Source organism: Polypterus senegalus, chromosome 14, assembly GCF_016835505.1.
Source record: "Polypterus senegalus isolate Bchr_013 chromosome 14, ASM1683550v1, whole genome shotgun sequence".
Classification (NCBI taxonomy): Eukaryota; Metazoa; Chordata; class Cladistia; order Polypteriformes; family Polypteridae; genus Polypterus; species Polypterus senegalus.
This window is the reverse complement of record NC_053167.1, coordinates 94,898,394-94,921,395: the sequence shown is the minus strand read 5'-3', so window position 1 is coordinate 94,921,395 and position 23,002 is coordinate 94,898,394. Positions and strand designations below refer to the sequence as shown.

The window sequence follows — 23,002 nt, the reverse complement described above, 5'->3', positions numbered from 1 at the left end:
AACTCAAGGCGACATGTGTGTGTGTTGGATTTTAAGAACTCAGACAAAACACTGACATTTAGGCAATAATTCCCAGTTTAAATTTTCAAAACTTAGGCGATCTGGATTACCCGAGAAAATGCAATTTTTTATAAATAAAATTTTAATAAATGGCACGTTTGATTCACAGCTCCATTGCTCCACTCCCAACCTGGAACACTTGTATACAAACATTGGAACATCAGAAAAAAATTACGGAGCACAATCCATTCAGCCCATTAAAGCTCACCAATCCTCACCATCTAATTCCCACAGAATAACATGAGGTCATGCTTTGCGTTTTAAAGTTCTCTAAACTCCTAGTGCCTACCATATTACTTGGTAACTTGCTGTGTGCACGTGTGTTAACTTATGCCCATCCGCATTTGTTTAATGCCTTCTTTGTCATATCATCAGAGACTGATGAGCAACAAGCATGCTTCTACATGGCGCTGTTTTTGTCGGCTTCTTGGTCTTCCTCAAGATTTGTTGTGAATTTAGTACTTTTTAATCACGCAGGTTTGTCCCTCGAAGATTTGAGTGTGCCATTGGGCTGGTGGGGTTGAAGACCGGGGTGGTCAAAGGATAATCACTTTCTGATGGTCCTCCATCCCCGAGTATGGGCCATCTCCAAACCCTGTTCCTCCTGTACATTAGATTACCACAGATATTTTGGGTCGCTGTATGACAGGGTTACCCTTCCTTTTGTGTGTTTGACTGACCTTATGTTTGAAAAGCAATACAATTTTGTAAATTGGCAGCTAGTGAAAACCGGCACATATTGTTATATTTCAATTATTGCTCTGGACACCAGGATGTTTGGTCACCCTACCATAGACTCTGCTTCAAATCACAGCCACTGGCTTCTGGTGTTTTTTCAGATACCCTAAAGGCTTGTTTGTCAGGTTAACTGGCCCTGTATGAGTGAGCATATGTGCAACATGTCCGGGCTTTATTGCTCCACTGCATTTTGATGCCATCAGGATAGGCTGTTCTCTCCACAAACTCAAAATTGGATGACAGGTTCGGAAATGTTATAATAGTCATAAAATAAGAAAGGCAACATTTTTTTTTTATTAGTACTTGCTTCTTTCAAGATCCAGGACTCTATCCAGTCTCAAATGCAGTTTGGTCATGACTGTATATCTGGATGGAGAACAATGCTCTTTGCAGTGTGCCAACTCAGTAATGTGTTGGAAGACCACAGCTTGTGCCTTTTTAGTGCAAAATTAAAATAAAAAAAGGAGACTTAGCAACTATGTTAAGAAAAGCAATGAGATGTCAAGCACAATGACACCTTTTATTTGCTAACTGAACTGATTACAATATGCAAGCTTTCAAGGCACCTCAGGCCACTTCTTCAAGCAGGTTGTAATCAAAAAACAACAAAACAGATCCTTGGTTTTAGTGCCAGAGTAAGAGAATTAGACCTTGTCTTCTTGGGATTAACAATGTTCAAGTCAGGACTCAAACACCATAGATAAACATTAACCAGCAGGATTCTGTCAGTTAAACAGCACTTAAACAAGGACACTTCGTGCAAATGGAAGAAAAGTGTATTTAAGAAATCTAAATGATGAAGTCAGTCTGCTGGAACCAATCCCAGCCAACACAGGGTGCAAGGCAGGAAACAAATCTCGGGCAGGGCACCAGCCCACCGCAGCATATATTTATCCATTCAGCATTTATAACGTGAACTCAGTTGCTTTAACAATACGTTTCCAATGTCAAAATAAAACCATTTTCTGCAGATATTTAACTGAAGAAGAAAAACTCTAAAGTTAGTGCATGCACAAGTATTCAAAGCCTTGCACATTAATACTTTGTCAAGAACACTTCTGCTGCAGTAACAGCCTCAATTGTTTTGGGTATGCAAGTATGTCCCAGTTTTGTACATTGTTCAAGAGTAATTCTTCCTTATTTTTCTTGGCAAAATTTCCAGGGCTTCTCTAGATTGGTTGGATGACACCTCTGGCCAATAGTTTTCAAATAGTGTCACAGATTCTCAGTAGGGTTAAGATCAGGGCTTTGGCTTGACCGTTCCAAAGCATTCACCTTTCTGTTTCTGAGCCATTCCTGTGACACTTTGGCCTTGTGTTTAGGGTCACTGTCACGTTGGAAGATGAATCTTTGCCCAAACCTTAGGTTCATAGCAAACCAGAACAAATGTTCCTGTAGTACTGAACAGTATTTGTGTCCCTCCAACTCTGACAAGATTCCAAATTCCAGCACATGAAAACCATCCCCATAGCATGATGTTGCCACTAGCATATTTCACAATAGGTATGGGGTTACTTGAGGCATGGGCAGCATTTTATGCCACACAAACTTCTTTGAAGTCTGTCCAAAAAGTTCTGTTTTGGTCTCATCTGACCATAAAACCTTCTCCCATAGCTTAACCGAGTCTACTCATGCTATGTAGCAAATGGCGTATATGCTTGTATGTGGATCTTTTTAAGGAACTGGGTTCTTTCTTGCTATCCTCCCATAGAGACCTGTTTTATGGAGAGCTCTCAAAATTGTGGACCCATATGGACCTTCACAAGTTTCAAAGAGCAGGCAGACTTCCGAGAATGATGGTTGGATTTTTAGTAACCTATCACATCAATCAACGTTTTGCTCTGATGTTTAGTTCTGAGGGACAGCCTGTTCTAGTAGAGGAGTCTGGGTGATGTTATAAACCTTCCACTTTCCGATGATGGATCCCACAGTGCTCAACAGACATTCCGACTCCCTGACATTTTTGTAGCCATTTCCTGTATTGTGCATTTCAATGACGTTGTTTCTCACATAAGCTGAATGCTCCTTTGTCTTTATTTATGCAGTGATTGTCCAACAAAGACTAAGGCCTTTACAAAAGGGGCTTTTTATATCCAGAGATATATAAAAGGACTCACAAGTAGTACCAAATGATGTTTAATTATTTATGGTCACCTTTGTGTTGTTTAGGATTCATTTGGCATTTATATAAATCTGGAGTTTCCAATGGACAGATGGTTAGATATTTATGCAAACACTAACTTTGGAGTTTTTATTCTTTAGTTAAATGTGTACATAAAATGGTTTATTTTGACTTTGGAAAAATATTGTTACAGTAGAAGAAATCCAAATACTGAATTGATAAATGTGTACAAATCTTTTATGCAGAAAATTAGGAATGACTTTAAAGGGGATTGAATATTTTTCTTTTGCACACCACTATAATAATGGATTGTAATCTTGCTAGTCCACCATTGCACACTGGGACATTAACAGCATTCACCATCACACATACAGTGGTGTGAAAAACTATTTGCCCCCTTCCTGATTTCTTATTCTTTTGCATGTTTGGCACACAAAATGTTTCTGATCAAACACATTTAACCATTAGTCAAATATAACACAAGTAAACACAAAATGCAGTTTTTAAATGATGGTTTTTATTATTTAGGAGAAAAAAATCCAAACCTACATGGCCCTGTGTGAAAAAGTAATTGCCCCTTGTTAAAAATAACCTAACTGTGGTGTATCACACCTGAGTTCAATTTCCGTAGCCACCCCCAGGCCTGATTACTGCCACACCTGTTTCAATCAAGAAATCACTTAAATAGGAGCTGCCTGACACAGAGAAGTAGACCAAAAGCACCTCAAAAGCTAGACATCATGCCAAGATCCAAAGAAATTCAGGAACAAATGAGAACAGAAGTAATTGAGATCTATCAGTCTGGTAAAGGTTACAAAGCCATTTCTAAAGCTTTGGGTCTCCAGCGAACCACAGTGAGAGCCATTATCCACAAATGGCAAAAACATGGAACAGTGGTGAACCTTCCCAGGAGTGGCCGGCCGACCAAATTTACCCCAAGAGCGAGAGCGACTCATCTGAGAGGTCACAAAGACCCCAGGACAACGTCTAAAGAACTGCAGGCCTCACTTGCCTCAATTAAGGTCAGTGTTCACGACTCCACCATAAGAAAGAGACTGGGCAAAAACGGCCTGCATGGCAGATTTCCAAGACATAAACCACTGTTAAGCAAAAGAACATTAGGGCTCATCTCAATTTTGCTAAGAAACATCTCAATGATTGCCAAGACTTTTGGGAAAATACCTTGTGGACTGATGAGACAAAAGTTGAACTTTTGGAAGGCAAATGTCCGTTACATCTGGCGTAAAAGGAACACAGCATTTCAGAAAAAGAACATCATACCAACAGTAAAATATGGTGGTGGTAGTGTGATGGTCTGGGGTTGTTTTGCTGCTTCAGGACCTGGAAAGCTTGCTGTGATAGATGGAACCATGAATTCTACGGTCTACCAAAAAATCCTGAAGGAGAATGTCCGGCCATCTGTTTGTCAACTCAAGCTGAAGCGATCTTGGGTGCTGCAACAGGACAATGACCCAAAACACACCAGCAAATCCACCTCTGAATGGCTGAAGAAAAACAAAATGAAGACTTTGGAGTGGCCTAGTCAAAGTCCTGACCTGAATCCAATTGAGATGCTATGGCATGACCTTAAAAAGACGGTTCATGCTAGAAAACCCTCAAATAAAGCTGAATTACAACAATTCTGCAAAGATGAGTGGGCCAAAATTCCTCCAGAGCGCTGTAAGAGACTCATTGCAAGTTATTGCAAACGCTTGATTGCAGTTATTGCTGCCAAGGGTGGCCCAACCAGTTATTAGATTCAGGGGGCAATTACTTTTTCACACAGGGCCATGTAGGTTTGGATTTTTTTTTCTCCCTAAATAATAAAAACCATCATTTAAAAACTGCATTTTTTGTTTACTTGTGTTATATTTGACTAATGGTTAAATGTGTTTGATGATCAGAAACATTTTGTGTGACAAACATGCAAAAGAATAAGAAATCAGGAAGGGGGCAAATAGTTTTTCACACCACTGTATATCAGGCATAGGTTTAGTTACAATGGTCAAGGCTCAACACTAAATAAAGATTATAAAAAGAAGATGCAGGTGCTTTGTTGTGCTTGGCATGCAACACTGTACAATTTAATGTTGAAAAGTGGCATCCATGGCAGTTGAGCTATTAGCTTTTTTTTTTTTTTTTAACTTTTGTTAAAACTATTAGAAGCAATTTTTGGCTTATTTCCCATGTAGGTTGGCCTTTTTTGGTTACACCTGGGTCATTTTACTTATTTGATTTTTTTTTAAATGTGGCGTATATTTACTACTTGAAGCATGTTGGCAGTGATCTTCATAGGGCTGGAGGATCAAAGATGGCCCTTGGCTTCTTCATAGGGTGGCTCATCAGTTTTTCCTGGTGAGGCTTACATGTATAGCTTATTAGCTTGTTAGTGTAGTACCACATGCTCTTTAGCTCTCCAGCTCACGGAAGACAAATAAGCAGCAGCATGGCTTCTAGTTTGTATGACATCTGATTTAATAATAGCACCCTGACAGAGTGAAGTTAATATCAAGTATGCAGACACATCTCTTGCCCTGCAAATATACACATCAAACAGAATGGAGCATCAGCCTAGACCCTATACTCATGCAGCATCTTTGACCAAATACCATGTGATGCAAGGTCATAAGCCAAATTTTTTTCCAGTCATATATTTTCTTCTACTGACACTGAAAAATAGTGGGCAAAAAAAATTACAGACTTACTTAAGGAATGTGCAAAATAGATATCCAAAACTCTACAAAACACACTTGAATTTTTAATGCTTCTGAATGTAAAAACAATCCAGATAAATTTCACCTTCCTAACTGTGATTTGGATCAAATCGTCAGACTTTGTTTGACATATGGTATAATTGTTGGTATTAAATCCTGAAATCAAACAACTCTCGTTCTCATTTTCTTAAAGTGGACAGTCTGAAATTTGCAAACCCGGATTTCAAAAACAAGAGATGTTCTGCAGTTCAGGAAGACAGCATTTAAAGACTGGGCATTGCACGACTTAAGACCGTATGTGTAATGTGATGTGTGTTCAGTGCCACATAGACAGACTGTAGGGCAACTATCACCCAATTATTCCTGTACTGTGCTTTTGCAAAACAAAAAATAAACCAAGCAAAATCATTAAAATACTGTGCATATCACACATTGACATATCCCATCACTCTTGAAGTATGTGAAGTGACATTATGCTTGGAGAGAGGTAGTTAACTGTGGCACAGTGAGGTGTAGAGAAAAGGTCTTGCACAGCTTGAGAGGTCTGGGACAGGCAGAATAGATACAAATATTCTTGTTTAGGTTTTTTCTTGGCACCCAAAAGCAAAACCCCCTCCCTCATATTTGTGAATGTGCATATATTATAGTCATATCTGTTTTTAATATGACTGAGTGAAATACAAGTAACAGTGAATTTTCAAAATCTTTATTGTGCTGGGATTTATGAATTAGAGAGTACCTAAGCACACAAATCCCCAAAAAATACCCAAAATACCCACTAGAGGGGAAAATAGCTGTCAAACCCCAGGTCACACATAATTTTCATAATTAAAAGATGTTCACAAAATTGCTTTGTGTCAAAAATAAGCTGTGAATATTACAAAGATACATAGCCTTCAAAATGCAATCCCAAAAGTGAAAAAGTCCCAGTCTGAAATCTAAAAGGCAAGGTCAAAAACAGCACAGGTTAAAAAAAAATAATAAATCTACATCACATCACCAAAAGCACAACAAAAATAATCAGTAAAGGAACTCACCACCATCATGATTGTATTCATCAATGAACCGTACTGTTAGCTCCTTGACAATGAAGGGCAGGTGGCCCTGCCTGTTGGGGGACCACACACATAACACATGGCAAATAATAAACGATGCTTAAGCATAAAGAAACTAAATAATTAACAATGTTAACAAATCAATAAAAAAAAAAATTGGACATTTGGACCCTAGCTGAAATAAAACACTGGGAAGTTGCCACATATGACAAAAGGCAGTAAATTATTAACTACACACACACACCACTTGAACCTCTGTCTCAGACGCTGCATATTGTAATAGATGGAAAAACTAGATTTAAAATCCAGTAAACAATTTAAACATTACAGCATGTAAACATAACTACTGAAACTTACTGGAGATATGAAGTATTTTTGAACAGTCATGTTATAAATAAAGCATTTAATTCAAACTTTATTAAAAAAAAAAAAAAAACAGAACATGGATCATTAAAGGGAAAAAACAATCCAAAAGTTAGAAGCTCTTACACCACTTCACCCTAGTTTCTTTAGCACCCACTTTCAGATGGGAGCACATAACGCTTACCTTCAAAAATGAAATCAACAATGTGAACTAAATGTAATGTTTGCTGTATTAAGTTGTTATGAAAGATAGCTCAGGTCTTATGGATTAATCTTTAGCAGTACTGTGGTACTTCAGAATTTAAAAAAAAAATGCACACACATACCCTAGTTTACAATGTGTTTAGTTGTTTCATTAATGAGAGCAAGAACAGTTTCTGGAATTATTTATGTGAACAGAGGGCTTGATACAGGCTGACAGTACTACTATTTCATTAAATAAGATGCTGCTGCAAGATATTTCCATTTCATTTTGTGGTGTTCTATTTTTTCTTTTAATCAAATTTGGTTTGAAACATGAATGGTATAAAAGATGTTTTATACAAACCAATAAAAAGGCACTGGACTTTCAAGAGCTTATTTATCAAACTGTTCAAAGTGATAATACTTGCAGAAGTTGACACATCTTAAATATAAGAGAAGTGCAGTTAATTTCCAAAATGAAAGCTGTCTCTGTGCTACTTTAAGTCAATGAATATTAAAACTGAAGAAGCTGAACAAGATACCAGAGCAATATGTTACTAATATAATGCAATCAACTATAATTGCTACTAGGTTATTTATGGAGAGAACACTGAATCTAATCTACACAATTTTATTAACAGATTTTGATGAAACCTGCACATAAAAGGTATACATATTACAAAGATGCGCACACTTAGAGTACTTTAAACTGTATATTATGTTTATTAAACTGTTTAAGAGGCAATTATGAACTTTGTTTTTCAGTTAACAATACTGTAACAAAGTTTTTATACATTACTCATAAGAAAGTTTAATGTTGCTTAAGGATAATTGCTCTTCTAGATTTACAACAAAAAGGCAATATGTTTAGATGGAGACCATTTAAGGAAGAGTAAGTACACATAAGCACAATAGAAATTTTATATTTTCAACCAGACCTGAAACAAATCTTTGGATATCTTGTGCAATCCAGAGTTCCTACCATAAACACAAATGACCCGGACGTCAATGTTGTTTATAAATATTCCCTTCTTACATGTTTCCTTTTGATGAATGTTAATAATAAAGGTAATCAGTGTTTAAATGTGCTTCATTAATGCCACTATCCCAAGGTTATACAAAGTAGGCACTACATGGTAATCACAATCCAACCTAGTTATGAATACAATCCAAATTGTCAAAGCATTGTCAGTGAATCAATCATGAACTGGTGTAAAGCTTGCAGATCTCAAAGTCTTTTCATACAGTGTACTTTGCCAAGTGCTCACGTGCAATAATGATTCTCTGTATCTGGGCTGTTCCTTCATAGATCTGAAAGAAAAGAATTCTGTTAACAATCTAACAATGCAGCATTAAATGAAAGACAAAAAAAGAATAAGCTTTACCAACAAATACTATATCAATAAGGCAAACAAGGCAAAAAAAAAATGCTAATGTAAACATCAAAATTTACGCTATCAAATTATTCCACACTCTATAGATGTTAATTAGGTTTGCCAAATGCATCTTTAAAACACATTATAGATAAAAATTAATGATTTAATAAAAGTTTAATTTTAGAAAGGGGTGGGGAATATTTATGCAAATTAAACTAAAATGTGCATTTCCAAAAATACAACCTGTGCTAATTAAAACTCCAAGTGTACAACCAACAAATTATGTTCAAAGAATAAGTTATCTTGCATGAAAGCAATATTTATGGCTAGTCTACTTGCAGGCCTAAAAATAAGTGCAATGTTTCTTTTTAGAAGTACTTTCTGTCTAGCTGCTTAATTGTGTGTGATCTGTCTTTTGATAAAAGCGTTTCCTTGGTCAGGAGGTATAAGTGAATCACTGCTTAGACAAGTGGCATTGAGTATTTCAATAAGACGACATAAAAATCTATGCAGAGGTGATAACTCCGAGGTCTCCGCTCATCGCAAGGTGAATACAAGCACACACACACTAGCGTCATTTTAGCGGCACCAAATCCCCAAATCGGCTTATCTTTGGAAGGAAACCGGAGCACAGTGTGGAATACAAGCAGGAAATACCAGCAACGTAACTCCCTGCTGAGACAGCAGTGCTATTGCTCTGCCACCGTGTCACCCCGATGTGTGTAATTATTAACAGTATTCATTATTTAAATGAAATTATACGTAAAATGTAACATACACACTCTTTAATGCATTTCATCATGAAAGTGATATCAAGTATGAATCTAAAGATTCTAAATGTGCAATGAGTTGGAATATCATACATTTAATTTGTTCTGTGTGGTGATCTTTTGCTGCTTGCCGCAGCTGTCAGGTCCAAGAAGCTCGTAGCGATTAAAAACTGGGATGACGTTTACGACCGTCTGCTTTAATGATAAAGTAAACTACGAGGTTAAAGTGGACAATTCGAGATTAAAGCCGGAATTTCCACTTTAATCACAAAATACACGTTTTCACCGTGTCCTTTATTTTTTTTCTCAGTGGTTCAAATATAACGCTATACATTATGTTGCTGTTGTTAAGTTCCAAAAATAAAAAAATTAAAAAAGACGACACAAAAGATGGTATGTGAGACTTTTAAAATGTATCGTGTCATTACATTCGGGAACTATCTACATGTGACAGAAAGCCTCTCACTGATCATCAACTGGCGGCCCGCGGGACGAATCCGGCCCGCTGAGCCATTCAATCTGGCCCGCGACGGATTCCAAAATTGTGAGGATCAAAAAGAAAATGGTTGTCCACACTATTAAAGCAACAAAAAATAACAACAACTGAGTCTCTTGTCAGACTAACCACCATTTATGACTATATTTAGGCTACACTCCAAAATGAGGACAGACTCAGACAGACTGCGGCGTTAAGCATTTATTGTTTCAAACAGGTTTAAAAAAAAACAACAGCGTAACTTTTCCTCGTGCCCTTACATAACATATGTTTTTTATTACTAAGTCTCAACAACATGCTTGAAACTAGCAGAATCCTCAGGTATAAAAACTTAAAATAGCATTGTAAATAAATAACCTGGTACCAGAACAAAACAGGTCACAAATAATGTTCGCACATCAAATGAAACGTTAAGTGGGCTTGAATTCAAATCACAATGCTGAAACGGGCTACTCACAGTGCTTAATCAATGGCTAAAGTTACATTTCCCTCTGACACCAACTTTTTCACATCAGGCTTGGCGCTGTCAGACTTATCGCAAACAGTCCTCCAAAGACTGGGTTGACAGTCGGTTCCTCTCTTGTGTTTTTATCGAATTCATCTTGGAGAATGCAGCCTCGCAGGTGTAGGTTGAACCGAACATGGTGAGCACATACATAGCCAGCGTTTTCAATGTGTCATAGGTCTCGGGACAAGATACCCAAAATGCGCTCAGGCTTTCAGCACCACGGAGAGCCGACTTCATGTCGCCTGCGGCCTGAATTTCAGCCAGCTGGCTCTGAATGGCCGACTCGTCTAATGGCAACATTTTCACCGCGTTTGTGGAGAATTCTCCGCTTGGGCTGATGGTGAATGGGTCACGCACAAATCCAATGACATCCCTGGAAATGAAAAGTCATCAAATCTAGCAGAAAAGTTGTCTTTTAATTGTGTGATGAATGTCTTCATCTTGTCTGTTACGTTGCCTTCTCCCACCGTCTTCAGTGTGTTAAAGTGCAGCAGCCTCCCTGACAACAAATCTGCGTGGAAAAGATCGAGTTTGTTCCCAAAGGCATCAAGTTTTTCCACCAAATCCACCACTGATTTTCCTTTTCCTTGCAGCTGGAGATTAAGTGTATTCAAATGGGAGAAGATGTCTGTTAAAAGCATATCGTTGCACATGTATAATGTGTCTTGCATGATGCGGAGATGGTCAGCTGCCGCTTTGGATTTACTTTGTTTTAAAAAATCCACTACTTGCGCACGGAGTTCAACAAAGCGCTCCAGTGCTTTGCCCTTACTAAGCCAGCGCCGTCATTGTGGAGTAACAGGTCATCATGAGAAGCCTGGGATTCAAGCACAAATTTGCGGAACAGGCGGTGCTGCGTGCTTGAAGTTCCTCTGATGTGGTTGATAATTTTCATCGTTTTCTCCATCACCTCTTTGAGCTCCCCACTTAGCTTTGCGCAGCAGCGCTCTGATGGATGATACAGTGGAGTGCGTTAGTTTTAGGAGCAACAGTCTTTATTCTGCTCACCAGACCCTTGTTTTTCCAATCATGGCAGGTGCACCATCTGTCACTGTCAGGTTGATTTTATCCAGGGGCAATCCATGGCTTTTAAAAAAATCCTCCAGTTTTCCAAAGATGATGTCAGCAGTGGTGTTGTCCTCCAGTGGAAGCAATGCCAGCAGCTCTTCTCGGAAATCTTTGCCATCAAAGTATCTGACAAAAACGCACAACTGTGAAATATCGGTGTTGTCAGTGGACTCATCAATAGCTAGCGAAAAGTATTTGGCTTCCTTAACCCGTCAATGACAGCTTTCTGCACTTGCTCTGCCAAAACGTGCACCACGGCGTGCATTCGTTGAGGCAGATAGAGGTACTTGTTTGACAGATGCAATAATTCTGTCTATTGATTTGTCGGGGCAAGTTCCTCCAAAGCGGTGATCATGCACTCCTTTAAAACATCACTTTCGCGAAAGGCGGTTATGTCTGCAAAGCACCCAAGCAGCCTGCAGGGATGCACACGTCGCTCTCTCTTGATCAGTTAAAGTTTGAGTAATAATGCCACTTGCACGGAGTAGGCAGATTTCAATGTGGCGATTTTTCTCTGACGAGCCTCTGACTGTTCAGGATATGAAACCTTGAAATTAGAATGTTTTGTGTTGTGGTGGCGGCGCAGATTGTATTCTTTTGCAACAGCAACAGTTTCGCTGCAAATTAGGCATACTGGTGACGCATTTCGGAAGGTTGGCATGATAAATGCGTACTTTTCAGTCCAGTCATCATTGAAGGACCTGTTTTCTACATCAACTTTGCGTTTCATGGTCTTTGAGAGTGCCATTTTACCTCTTTTAGGAGACCCTTTCCTGTCACTTCCTCCGTGTTTGTTTTTCAAGTGCTCTATTATAAAGTTGACTTGGCCTAATGGAAATGATGCAAAATATCTATCACTCCTAGTGGTTGACTGTGGTATAGGTGATGGGAGCCTTGAGTTTTGTAATGCAATGGAAAAAGTATAAACATTAAACATAATGTTAAACCAAATTTAGATATTTATTAGATTTTCTTCTTGGGGGTCCGGCCCCCAAGGAGACTGTCTGGTAAAACTCTGGCCCTCTGACAAATATAGTTGATGACCCCTGCTCTATGCCGATCCTACGGGATGGATGCTTCGATGTTGTGAAGCAAAATGCCGACATACAAATGCATTCGTGGTGCTTTTATATTCAAGCGTCGCATATTCCCGATCGTAATGACACGATACATTTTAAAAGTCTCAGTGCCGTCTATTTTTTTTTTTTTTTTGCAACTTCACAAAGGGCAACATAATGTATAGCGCTGTATTTGAGCCACTGAGAAAAAAATAAAAGACACGGTGAAAACGTGTATTTTGTGATTAAAGTGGAAATTTCGGCTTTAATCTCGAAATGTCCAATTTAACCTAGTAGTTTACTTTATTGTTAAAGCAGACCATCGTAAACGTCATCCCAGTTTTTCATCGCTACGAGCTTCTTGTACCTGACAGCAGGTAAAGTAAAAAATAAAAAATAGACGGCACAAAAGATGGTATTGTGAGACTTTTAAAATGTATCGTGTCATTACGATCGGGAATATGCGATGCTTGAATATAAAAGCACCACGAATGCATCTGTATGTTGGCATTTTGCTTCAACACTTTGAACCATTCATCAAAAAGCAAAGCGCGCACATCGATCCCCAAAGGATCTCCATAGAGGCTTGCTGTCACATGTAGATAGTAAACAGAGACTCTGACGTCACGTTCCGACTTTTAGCACACTGCGCCCCCCGACTTTTTGCTGGTACTGCAACTCGCGCGCGTCGCGTTAATTTCTGAGGACCTGCTCAGAGGACGCGTGAAATGAGCGCTGGGAAGCGTAGAAGGATACATGAAATTAAATGTCTTGAGAGGAAGGAAATGCCGTGACTAGCAAGGCAAATTTTTAGTAAATTTTAACTCTGAAATATTTATGGTTGTGTCTGTAGAATGCCAGTCTCACGATAAAGTTAAAATGGCATCTTCCTATATCTCATTTAATGTTCATCCATGAACTGTTTGCTTAAGGTACAACTTTATAGAAGGTCAAAAAATTTAACTCCTGTAGTGGATGATACACTGGGGGTGCATCTAGAGCCACCAAATATATTGCTGTCATTCTTCTTTCCATCCATCCATCTGGGTCAGACAGCATCAGGCACAAGGCAGGAAACAACTGGAAAGCAGTTGGCTACAGTTCAGATATCCACGCATCCACACTCACACTAGGGTAATTCATTAGTCATTAATTAATTTAACACATAAAGTAAATGCATGACAACTCTGGAGCTATACAGTGCAGTAATATCAACCATTGTGTGACTGTGGTGAGAACTACAATTTGTTTACTAAAAACACTCTGGTTTATTAGGAAATCTAAATCTCTAAAATATGGAAACAAATTTCACAATAAGGCTCTAGATATTTTTTATTTTCTAAATCAATTAATTTTACATACATCTAAGGTATGAAAGTGCATATGTATGGCACATTGAATATAAGTTCAACAAAAATGTTTTTCTGCCATCTCATTGCTGAGATTTCTTTCTAAAAATGTCACTACAGGTTACACTATTTCTTATTAAGCCAAAACCCAAAGTTGTATACTTAAATGTAACTGGTGGAAGTTAACCTAAATGCCCACCATTGGGATGCAAGTTGAAAACCAAAATATAATTTTGTTTAAGATTAAAAAAAATGAAAATAATTGAATCAAGCATACCTGATATATTTTAGCATCTCTCATTAGCTTCTCAACAGGGTATTCACTATTGAATCCATTTCCACCAAACACCTGAACTGCATCACTAGCTACTTGGTTTGCAATATCTCCAGCAAATGCTTTAGCAATAGAAGCAAAATATGTGTTCCTTCTTCCTTCATCGACTTCCCAAGCAGCTCTCTGGTAAGCCATTCTTGCCAGTTCCACTTTCATTGCCATTTCTGCCAGGATGAATGAGACTGCCTGATGCTGTTTCACAGAAAGATATTTATAAAGAAAACAAAAGTCAAAAACACTAAGAGATGTCAATCAAGCATGTGTATTTGCAAAGTTTGTGGACCTATAAACTAAGATGTGCAGTGACCCATACAATCCCAATCAAATTCTCAACAAAAGGTGTTTAAATTGTTCACTTCACGATATGTTACAGTTTGAAGAATCTAGGCCTCACAGTGTACTCTAGTATGAATTCACTGAAAAAGAAAACCTGTAGTGAATTGGCTTCTTCTGTACCTAAATTACATATTTACCATGAAGAAAAAAAAAAAACCACACACACACGTTTGAAACAAGCAGTTTACATACACAGAAAAAGTCCTACATTAATATAAGTTAAAACTTGGGAGCAAGCAATAAGAAAGTCTGGGAAAAGAACCGAGAAAGGATGCACATTAGGTGAAAGTATCCAAAATCCTTATTCATTTTCATGTTATGAAACCAAATTGCATTAGACAAAAAGTAAATAAACTGCTTTACAAGCTGTTAATTAGAAGATGGCATCTGCAAGAGTATGAAAGTAGAAGTTTGGTGGTAGTATATTAATAACCTACATGTTCAAGTGTGTATGCAGAGATGAACTGGCAAATTGAACAGGTCAGTGTTATACAAAATAAGGGTCCAGCATTTGCCTCAGGAAAAAAAGGAATACCTGTTCTAACAGTGAATATGTAAGGGACAGATGAGGCCACCAGAGGGAACATACAGAAGACATTTGCCACCCTGGAGACAATCCCTATGGGTTAGGTCTAAAGGCTATTCACAAACAGTGGCCAGAGTCTGAATTACTCACTGGAGTAGTCCGTAAAAGAGAAAGATTATAAAGTACTTTGGTGCTACTTTTATGGGAGCAGGTGAGCTGGCCAAACCACCTGGTACACACATGGGATGGTACTTAAACATAACATGTTTATAAAGTGTTTTCTCTTGTGCAATTTAGGAATAAAGGTTACACAGTATACTATAGGCTTCTTGAGCATTAGAGTACAAGTACATCACTCATTTTATAATGCATAAGCAAAGATGTGTTGAGGGTGTTTGAAAGAATGTAGTGAGGTGCACATCTTGGACTGCATAATCAACAAGTCTGACTTAATTACAGCATGAGTGTGGTATCCACAGGAGGACCTCAGAGAGCTGCATTCATTTTTCTTACTGATAGAGTTCATGTGGTTTAGGTACATAGAACAAAAGGAAAGAGAAGGATTACATAAGTGACAAAGTTACAGTCTATACAGTGTGTTGGATGTAAATTTGTGTAACTTGAATTACTCCACTTTGTTATATATAGACAAAAAAATTACATGTGCTAGCACTTTCCCAAATGTTTTCCTTTCCAATGCATATTTGGTTGCCTCTTCCAAAGCTCTTTGAGCTAATCCAGTGGCTCCTGCAGCAACCTAAAGAAAGAAGTTAAAAAAAAAAAAAAAAAGTTATGAAAATTTCAAGGTTTACAAATGGTACAGTATTTTAAAAACTACTTTGAAAATGAAACAGACATATAGCAGGTATAGAAAAGAATCTCCCCCTTTGAAAATATTCACATTTTGTTGCTTTATAACCTAAAATGAAAACACAAAAAAATATTTTTTCAGGTTTATTGACTCAATGCAACCTATAACATTCATGTCAAAGAAATAAAAGCATCAGTTCACAGTTTAGAAAAATAGTAATGCATACAAAACTGAAAGTTTGAATTGATAAAGGATCAGCCCCTGTTTCAGTACTCTGTGGAATCACCTTTTGCTTTAAAATTACAGCCTTGAGTCTATCGGGATACTTCTGTACCAACTTTGTACATCTACACTGAGCAATATTTTCTGACTCATCCTTATGGAACTGTTCAAGCTCAGTCAAATTGGATGGTGAGCGTTGGTGGACTACAAACATCAAACCATTCTAGCTGTTTCAGTACTCTGTGGAATCACCTTTTGCTTTAAAATTACAGCCTTGAGTCTATCGGGATACTTCTGTACCAACTTTGTACATCTACACTGAGCAATATTTTCTGACTCATCCTTATGGAACTGTTCAAGCTCAGTCAAATTGGATGGTGAGCGTTGGTGGACTACAAACATCAAACCATTCTGCAGATTTTCAATAGGGTGTAAGGACATTCACTTTTTTCACCTTCAGCCACTGTGTGGTCAATTTTGCTCTGTGCTTCATGTCATTGTCACATGGAAAGGTGGGCATTCTTCCCACTTTAACTTTATGGCAGGGAACAGCAAGTTTATTTTTACCCCTTCCATTTTTTCTTCTATCCTGACATGTGCCCTAGTCCCTGCTGCACAGAAACACAGGCATGGTGCGCTTTAGATGATGAGCTGTATTGGTTTTCCACCAGGTGTTCCATTTATCTTGAGGCCAAATAGTTTGATTTTGGTGTCATCTGACCTTTACACCTTTTCCCACTTGGTCACAGAATGTTCAAGGTGCGTTTTTTACAAAGCTCAAATGAGATAATGTGGCCTTTCTTGAGGAGTGGTTTTTTCTCTTGCAAACTTTCCGGTCAAGCCCCATGTATGCAGTGCTCGTGATATTGTTGCTATCTGCACATAATAACTGTTCTTTGCCACAAAGTCCTGTAACTACTTCAAAGTTGCCTTTGGCCACTTGGTAGCCACTCTAACCAGTTTTCTTAACCCTCTTCAGGGAGGGTTCTAGTAGTACCAAACACTTTCCACTTCTTAATTATGGATTTTTCTCTGCTCCTAGGTTTTTTGAAACCTTCTTGTATTCATCTCCTGACTTGTACCTGTCCATAAATTGATCCCCGAGATCTTCTGAAAGTATCTTGCCACCCATAGTCAATTGTTTGCTTTCAGGTGTACTACTAAGCACTGTAATGCTCCAGGAATAGCCATTTTTATGCTAATCAGAATATTTACAATTGGTTACAGGTGGTGTGCAATGAAGAAGGAGATTACTTAGACCTGATTGAGTTTACATGTATTCTTAGATTTTGGTGATCCTGAGTGATTGTTTTTTATTTACTATTATTTTTCTGAAATGTTGCTGTTATATCTTTAACTTGGATGTTATAAGTTGCATTGATTAAATACAACTGAAAAATATTTTGGTGTGTGTTTTCATTTTAGGCTGTAAAGCAACAAAATGTGAATATTTTCAAAGGGAGTGATTCCTTTCTATACCCACTGTATGCCAGTAAGACAAATGTACACCCACAAATCTATACTGTAACCATCTCATAAAATTACAGGAAGTAGTATTAAGATATGTAGAAGTGCATTTTTTACTTAAAGACAATGTACATACTACTTTAAAATTTGTTTTATAAAGTTCTTTAAAATAGACAGGTTTGCTTTATGCAAATATTAGAAGAGTAACTAATGCCCGATGTGCACCACTGACCTCCTATCAAATATGTGGCCTTGTTAAATAAATAAATAAAACCACACACAACACAAACACACACCCCTAAACTATATTAAAAGGCAGAAGTAGGGTTGAGGGGACATTTTAGGAATGAATGTTTATCTAAATAGACTTAATTTAGAATACATGCAAGGCTGTTAAATTGGGTATTAAATGATGAAACATATCCCTATGATAACCAAATATACAGTATTATCAATAATTTTAATATTTTATTTTAGGAATCTTTACATTATGATTTTCTCTTAAGTACCTCACTACAAAATTACGACCAAAGGTATTTTACTGTACATAAGGTGCAGTTTTAACAAAAATATAATTAAAACAAATCTTTTCAATTTAGCACACATAGGAAATGTGTTTAAATATTTTACTAGTCCCATCACTCATTTAGATACTGTATACTATAGAGTAACATCACAAATAGATACATCTACAGTGTATCTGGAAAGTATTCACAGTGCATCACTTTTTCCACATTTTGTTATGTTACAGCCTTATTCCAAAATGGATTAAATTAATTTTTTTCCCTCAGAATTCTACACACAACACCCCATAATGACAACGTGAAACAAGTTTACTTGAGATTTTTGCAAATTTATTAAAAATAAAAAAATTGAGAAAGCAAATGTACATAAGTATTCACAGCCTTTGCCATTAAGTTCAAAATTGAGCTCAGGTGCATCCTGTTTCCCCTGATCATCCTTGAGATGTTTCTGCAGCTTAATTGGAGTCCACCTGGGGCGACGGTTCATCTTTCAGCAGGACAACGACCCTAAGCACACAGCCAAAATATAAAAGGAGTGGCTTCAGGACAACCCTGCGAATGTCATTGAGTGGCCCAGCCAGTGCTCAGACTTGAATCCGACTGAACATCTCTGGCGAGTTCTTAGAATGGCTGTGCACCGACGCTTCCCATCCAACCGATGGAGCTTGAGAGGTGCTGCAAAGAGAAATGGACGAAACTGGCCAAGGATAGGTGTTCCAAGCTTGTGGCATCATATTAATTTCTCAGTATTTTGTATTTTTAATAAATTTGCAAACATCTCAAGTAAACTTTTTTCACGTTGTCATTATGGGGTGTTGTGTGTAGAATTCTGAGGAAAAAAAATGAATTTAATCCATTTTGGAATAAGGCTAACATAACAAAATGTGGAAAAGTGATGCGCTGTGAATACTTTCCGGATGCACTGTATTCCCAGGAAACTTTAAATTAATATTCAGCTCTCCCAGGTCTCCATGGGCAGCATTTTGAACATCTTGTACAATCCTTCATCTACTTTCTTGACAGTCTAGAATACAAAAGCTCAACTGATCCAATACAGCTACAAAAAGTCTGGTCCAAGGTAGTGCAATACTATGTACAAGAGGCTGAAGGTCAAATGGAGAGGTTGTAACAAAAAAGGTGCAGAGTCTTTTTCATGTCTGAGCAAACATTAATTAAAATATTTTAAATTCATATATTCCAGTGGTTCCCAAACTCGGTCCCCTGTGGCTGCAGGTATTTTTTCCAATCACAGTCACAATCAGAGGTAACAATTGATAACAACTGATCTCATTTAATTAGCTGGTCTTATTTTCTCTTATTCTAGATTCAGAAAAGCACAGCAGTATGGTTTTTACATTTATAACACATTTAGCAATATTTATCTTTTTCTAAAGCTTTAAATGCTTAAATATCTCTTGTTGTTCTCTATTTTCCCTTTTCTGCATTGTTTGCCTCCTTCATTTAACCCTGATAGTAGCAATTAACTACAAGCAGAGCAGACACCCGGAATGATGAACGCTCCAACTACTTTAAAGTAAGACCCACTAATTAGTACATAATGAATTAAATAACACCTACATTGACCCCAAAACAAAAAAAACTGGAAAACAATGACTCAGTTAGGTTAGATGTCCAATGAAAAATGGAAGCTGGTTGGAACAAAAACTTGCAGCAATAATAGGAATGAGGGGACCCCACAAATATTTTCAAAAAATGTCTACATTTAGTCTTTTTCAATAATATACATTTTATTTTCATCCACTTAGCTCATATGATGTGGTTGTTAAGACAGATACTAAATGTTATAAACGCATGTACTCATTTGAGAAGGGTGAGCGAGCACACACACACAACCTGGTCTCCATTCCATCTCTTTCAAATAAAGCATTTTTTTTTTTTTTTTTAAAGTTAAAACTTACAGGAGGTCTTGTTTTATCAAAGGCTCCCATGGCAATTTTGAAGCCAGCTCCCTCTCCAATCAGAATATTTTCTTTTGGTACTCTAACATCTTCAAATGTAATTCCTCTTGTATCCGAACATCTTTGACCCATATTTATTTCCTAATAGGAACATAAAAATCATAAATCATCTTTCATGTGTGTTAAACTTGAGTTATAAAAACCTGGAACTTTTGATGTTTTGTGATTTAATTCTGCACCATATTGCAGTTTATTATTCTTCCTTTATTTGCTTCAAGATAATGATAGAATTTTATCGCTTAGACAAAAATGGGTCAAAATACCCTTCACTCAGTCCCGCTCCCTTGATTAAATTTCATATATCAGTGCAGTCTTCTTAAACCAATGAACTTGTGTGCACTAAATATTTAAAAAAATCCTTAAAATATTTCAAACGGCCAGTATTTAAAACAAAAACTATGGCACATTTCCTTAAATGTAGAGGGTCTCCATTTGCGTATGCCAACAGTGTATTACTCTTTTAAAGTAAAGAATTCAGAAAATGGATAAATGATCATTATGGTTGCAAAAGGATTTCTAACACAGTTAATCCTTCTCATGAGCTCAAAACAAAATTCTTTGTCATGTTTCATCACATTAGCTCAGACAATTCTAACAGCATACACCCATGTCTAAAATGAACACTGCCAATTCAGATCTTACAGTACATGTCTCAATAATTCATTTAAGGGAATGTAATATCATTAAAATGCCTATTATTTTTTATTTAGAAAGACAGACAGACAAAACAATTACCTTTCGACCAGGCTGAACTCCAGGTGTGTCAGCATCAATTATAAAACCAGTAAAAGCTTTGTTGGCTGGGGCTTTGGGATCAGGGTCTGTGCGAGCCAAGAGGAAATACCTTTAGAGTGAAAAAGAAATAAATCTGATTATCCAAAGGGCCAGTTTTATCTACGAGGATAAAACCAAAATGTAAAAACCAAAACTTTCATAAGCAATGCTTCATACAACATCCAGGGGAAAACTGCCTGAAGTCCTGCTGGGAGGAACAGGATGCAACTCATCATCACTGATCGATTATTAATTATAATGCACACTTTCATAAATAACTCCTTTAACACCTTTGCATCAGTCCATACAAAAACAGGTCAAACAACATGAATGAAAACTACATAGATTTCTTACCTGGTACCAGTAATAATCTGATAAATTATGAATGGGAATAATGAACACATGCACACACACACACACACACAAATAGTTATGGTCCTTGCATTGTGACAAAAAACAACACTGTCTTCTAAAGGATTGCAATCATTGAGGTTCAAATGAATAAATGTTTTAACGAAAAAAAAATCGTTCTAAATTTGTTGCAATAGTAAAATAGAATTAGACTGCAGAAAATGACAAGAAAAACAAGTAAGAATTTAACTTAAAGCAAAACTGAATGACAAATAATGAAAACAGTTGGAACAGGTTTGACATTATAAATAGTGTTATGTCTAAATTATAATCTAGAGACATTATCTTTCTACAGACTTCCCTTGAATTACAAACAACTGCATTATGAAAACGCACATAAAGAGTCATTTCTATCCCCTTTTTATGCTTAAGAATTAGTCTGGCACAGTTTTCAAAAACACACGGCTATCACTAAATACGCAAAATGCTTTGCAGTCATTTCAAGTGCACCTCACTGCAAACAGTGAAGCAAATGGGCTTGGGTTGGAGGATTGACAATGTGAAATCACACTCTTGGACATTCTTACAGCCAATGCTGCGTTCACATTCTGTGTTTCAGTCAACTTAACACATGTGATGCTTGACAGTGTTCTTGCATTATGGCTCCAAAAAAAGATTGTGAAAGAGTTAGAAAAGCTCAAGAAAAATAAATCTTTTTCATTGAATATGAAACTTGAAATGATTAATAAGGCTGTTTACCTTCACTTTAACACAGTTATAATAAAGGGGGAATATCTTACTAGGTATTGTTTTGAGGACTAGTGTTGTTTTCAAATAAATTATGTCCATTTTCATATATTTTAGTGTTAGGTGAACAAAGTCATTTTTGGAGTCTAGCAACACTTAATTTTTTCATTTAAATTAATGTTAATTAGGTGCTTGCATTATAAAAAATAAAATAAAATAAAAATGTACATATGAATTTAAATAAATTACAATGTAAAGAGTCAAATATACTTATGAGCTCTTTTCATACAGATTTAGAATGGTAAGAAAAGTATAAGGAATTGTCGATGCTTCAGTAAATAGATTAGAACTTCAGTCAGCATTCAGGAGCCTTGTACACCTCTATAAATGTTGTTCAACTTCAGTTTTATTAACTGAAAAATGCAATTGCTAACCCTACATGTAACTAGGAACCAACATATTACATTTAAAAACAAATAGGTAGAAGATTCATGTTCCTATAACTAATAAAAGTATTTACAGATCTTTATTACATGGGTCATAAAAAAAAACTTTTCTTCAGACATGCATGTTTAGGTTTTTTGTAATATGATGTCTTGTCATCTAATTTTTTTCATTGACCAATAAAAAAAAATCTTTACATTTTAATTTTGGAAAGATCATCTTCAGATCCTTTTAAATTAATTATAAATACTAAATCAAAAAACGATTACAAAAATAGTCACCACCTTAATTTAACACGTGTCTCTTAAAATTTATTTTAATTATTCTTAGTTTTGCATTTCAAGGTATGGTAATTTCTTTAAGAGTTGGTGAACAGTGACTTACTTGCAGCTGTGAAATGTATAATCAACTGCAATGCCTTAACTAGACTATGCCAGGACACCATTTTTTTTTTTTTTTTTAATTAGCTACTCTTGTAAAATTTTTCTTCCATCAAGTGACCAGCTATAAGATAATTTATTCTCTATGCTCCTTTACATCCACCTTTCAGGTTATCTTTACAATTGTACTATATTCTGACAAACATTAGCATTTCCATAATATGAGTCTGAAACAACCCATGCTTAG

At 36.8% G+C, this 23,002-nt stretch overlaps 1 protein-coding gene across 1 annotated transcript in view; it reads right to left on the bottom strand.

Annotated features, from left to right (window-relative positions):
- Window positions 1-7,938: 7,938 nt before the first annotated feature.
- Window positions 7,939-23,002, bottom strand: part of acadm (acyl-CoA dehydrogenase medium chain) — a 55,372-nt gene continuing 40,308 nt past the window's right edge. The window contains exons 8-12 of the mRNA XM_039734867.1: window positions 20,795-20,903; window positions 20,000-20,140; window positions 15,718-15,813; window positions 14,138-14,386; window positions 7,939-8,546 (exon numbers count right to left, since the gene is read on the bottom strand). Coding sequence (XP_039590801.1) covers window positions 8,475-8,546; window positions 14,138-14,386; window positions 15,718-15,813; window positions 20,000-20,140; window positions 20,795-20,903 — 667 coding nt within the window. The 3' untranslated portion in view covers window positions 7,939-8,474. The remainder of the gene's footprint in view (window positions 8,547-14,137; window positions 14,387-15,717; window positions 15,814-19,999; window positions 20,141-20,794; window positions 20,904-23,002) is intronic.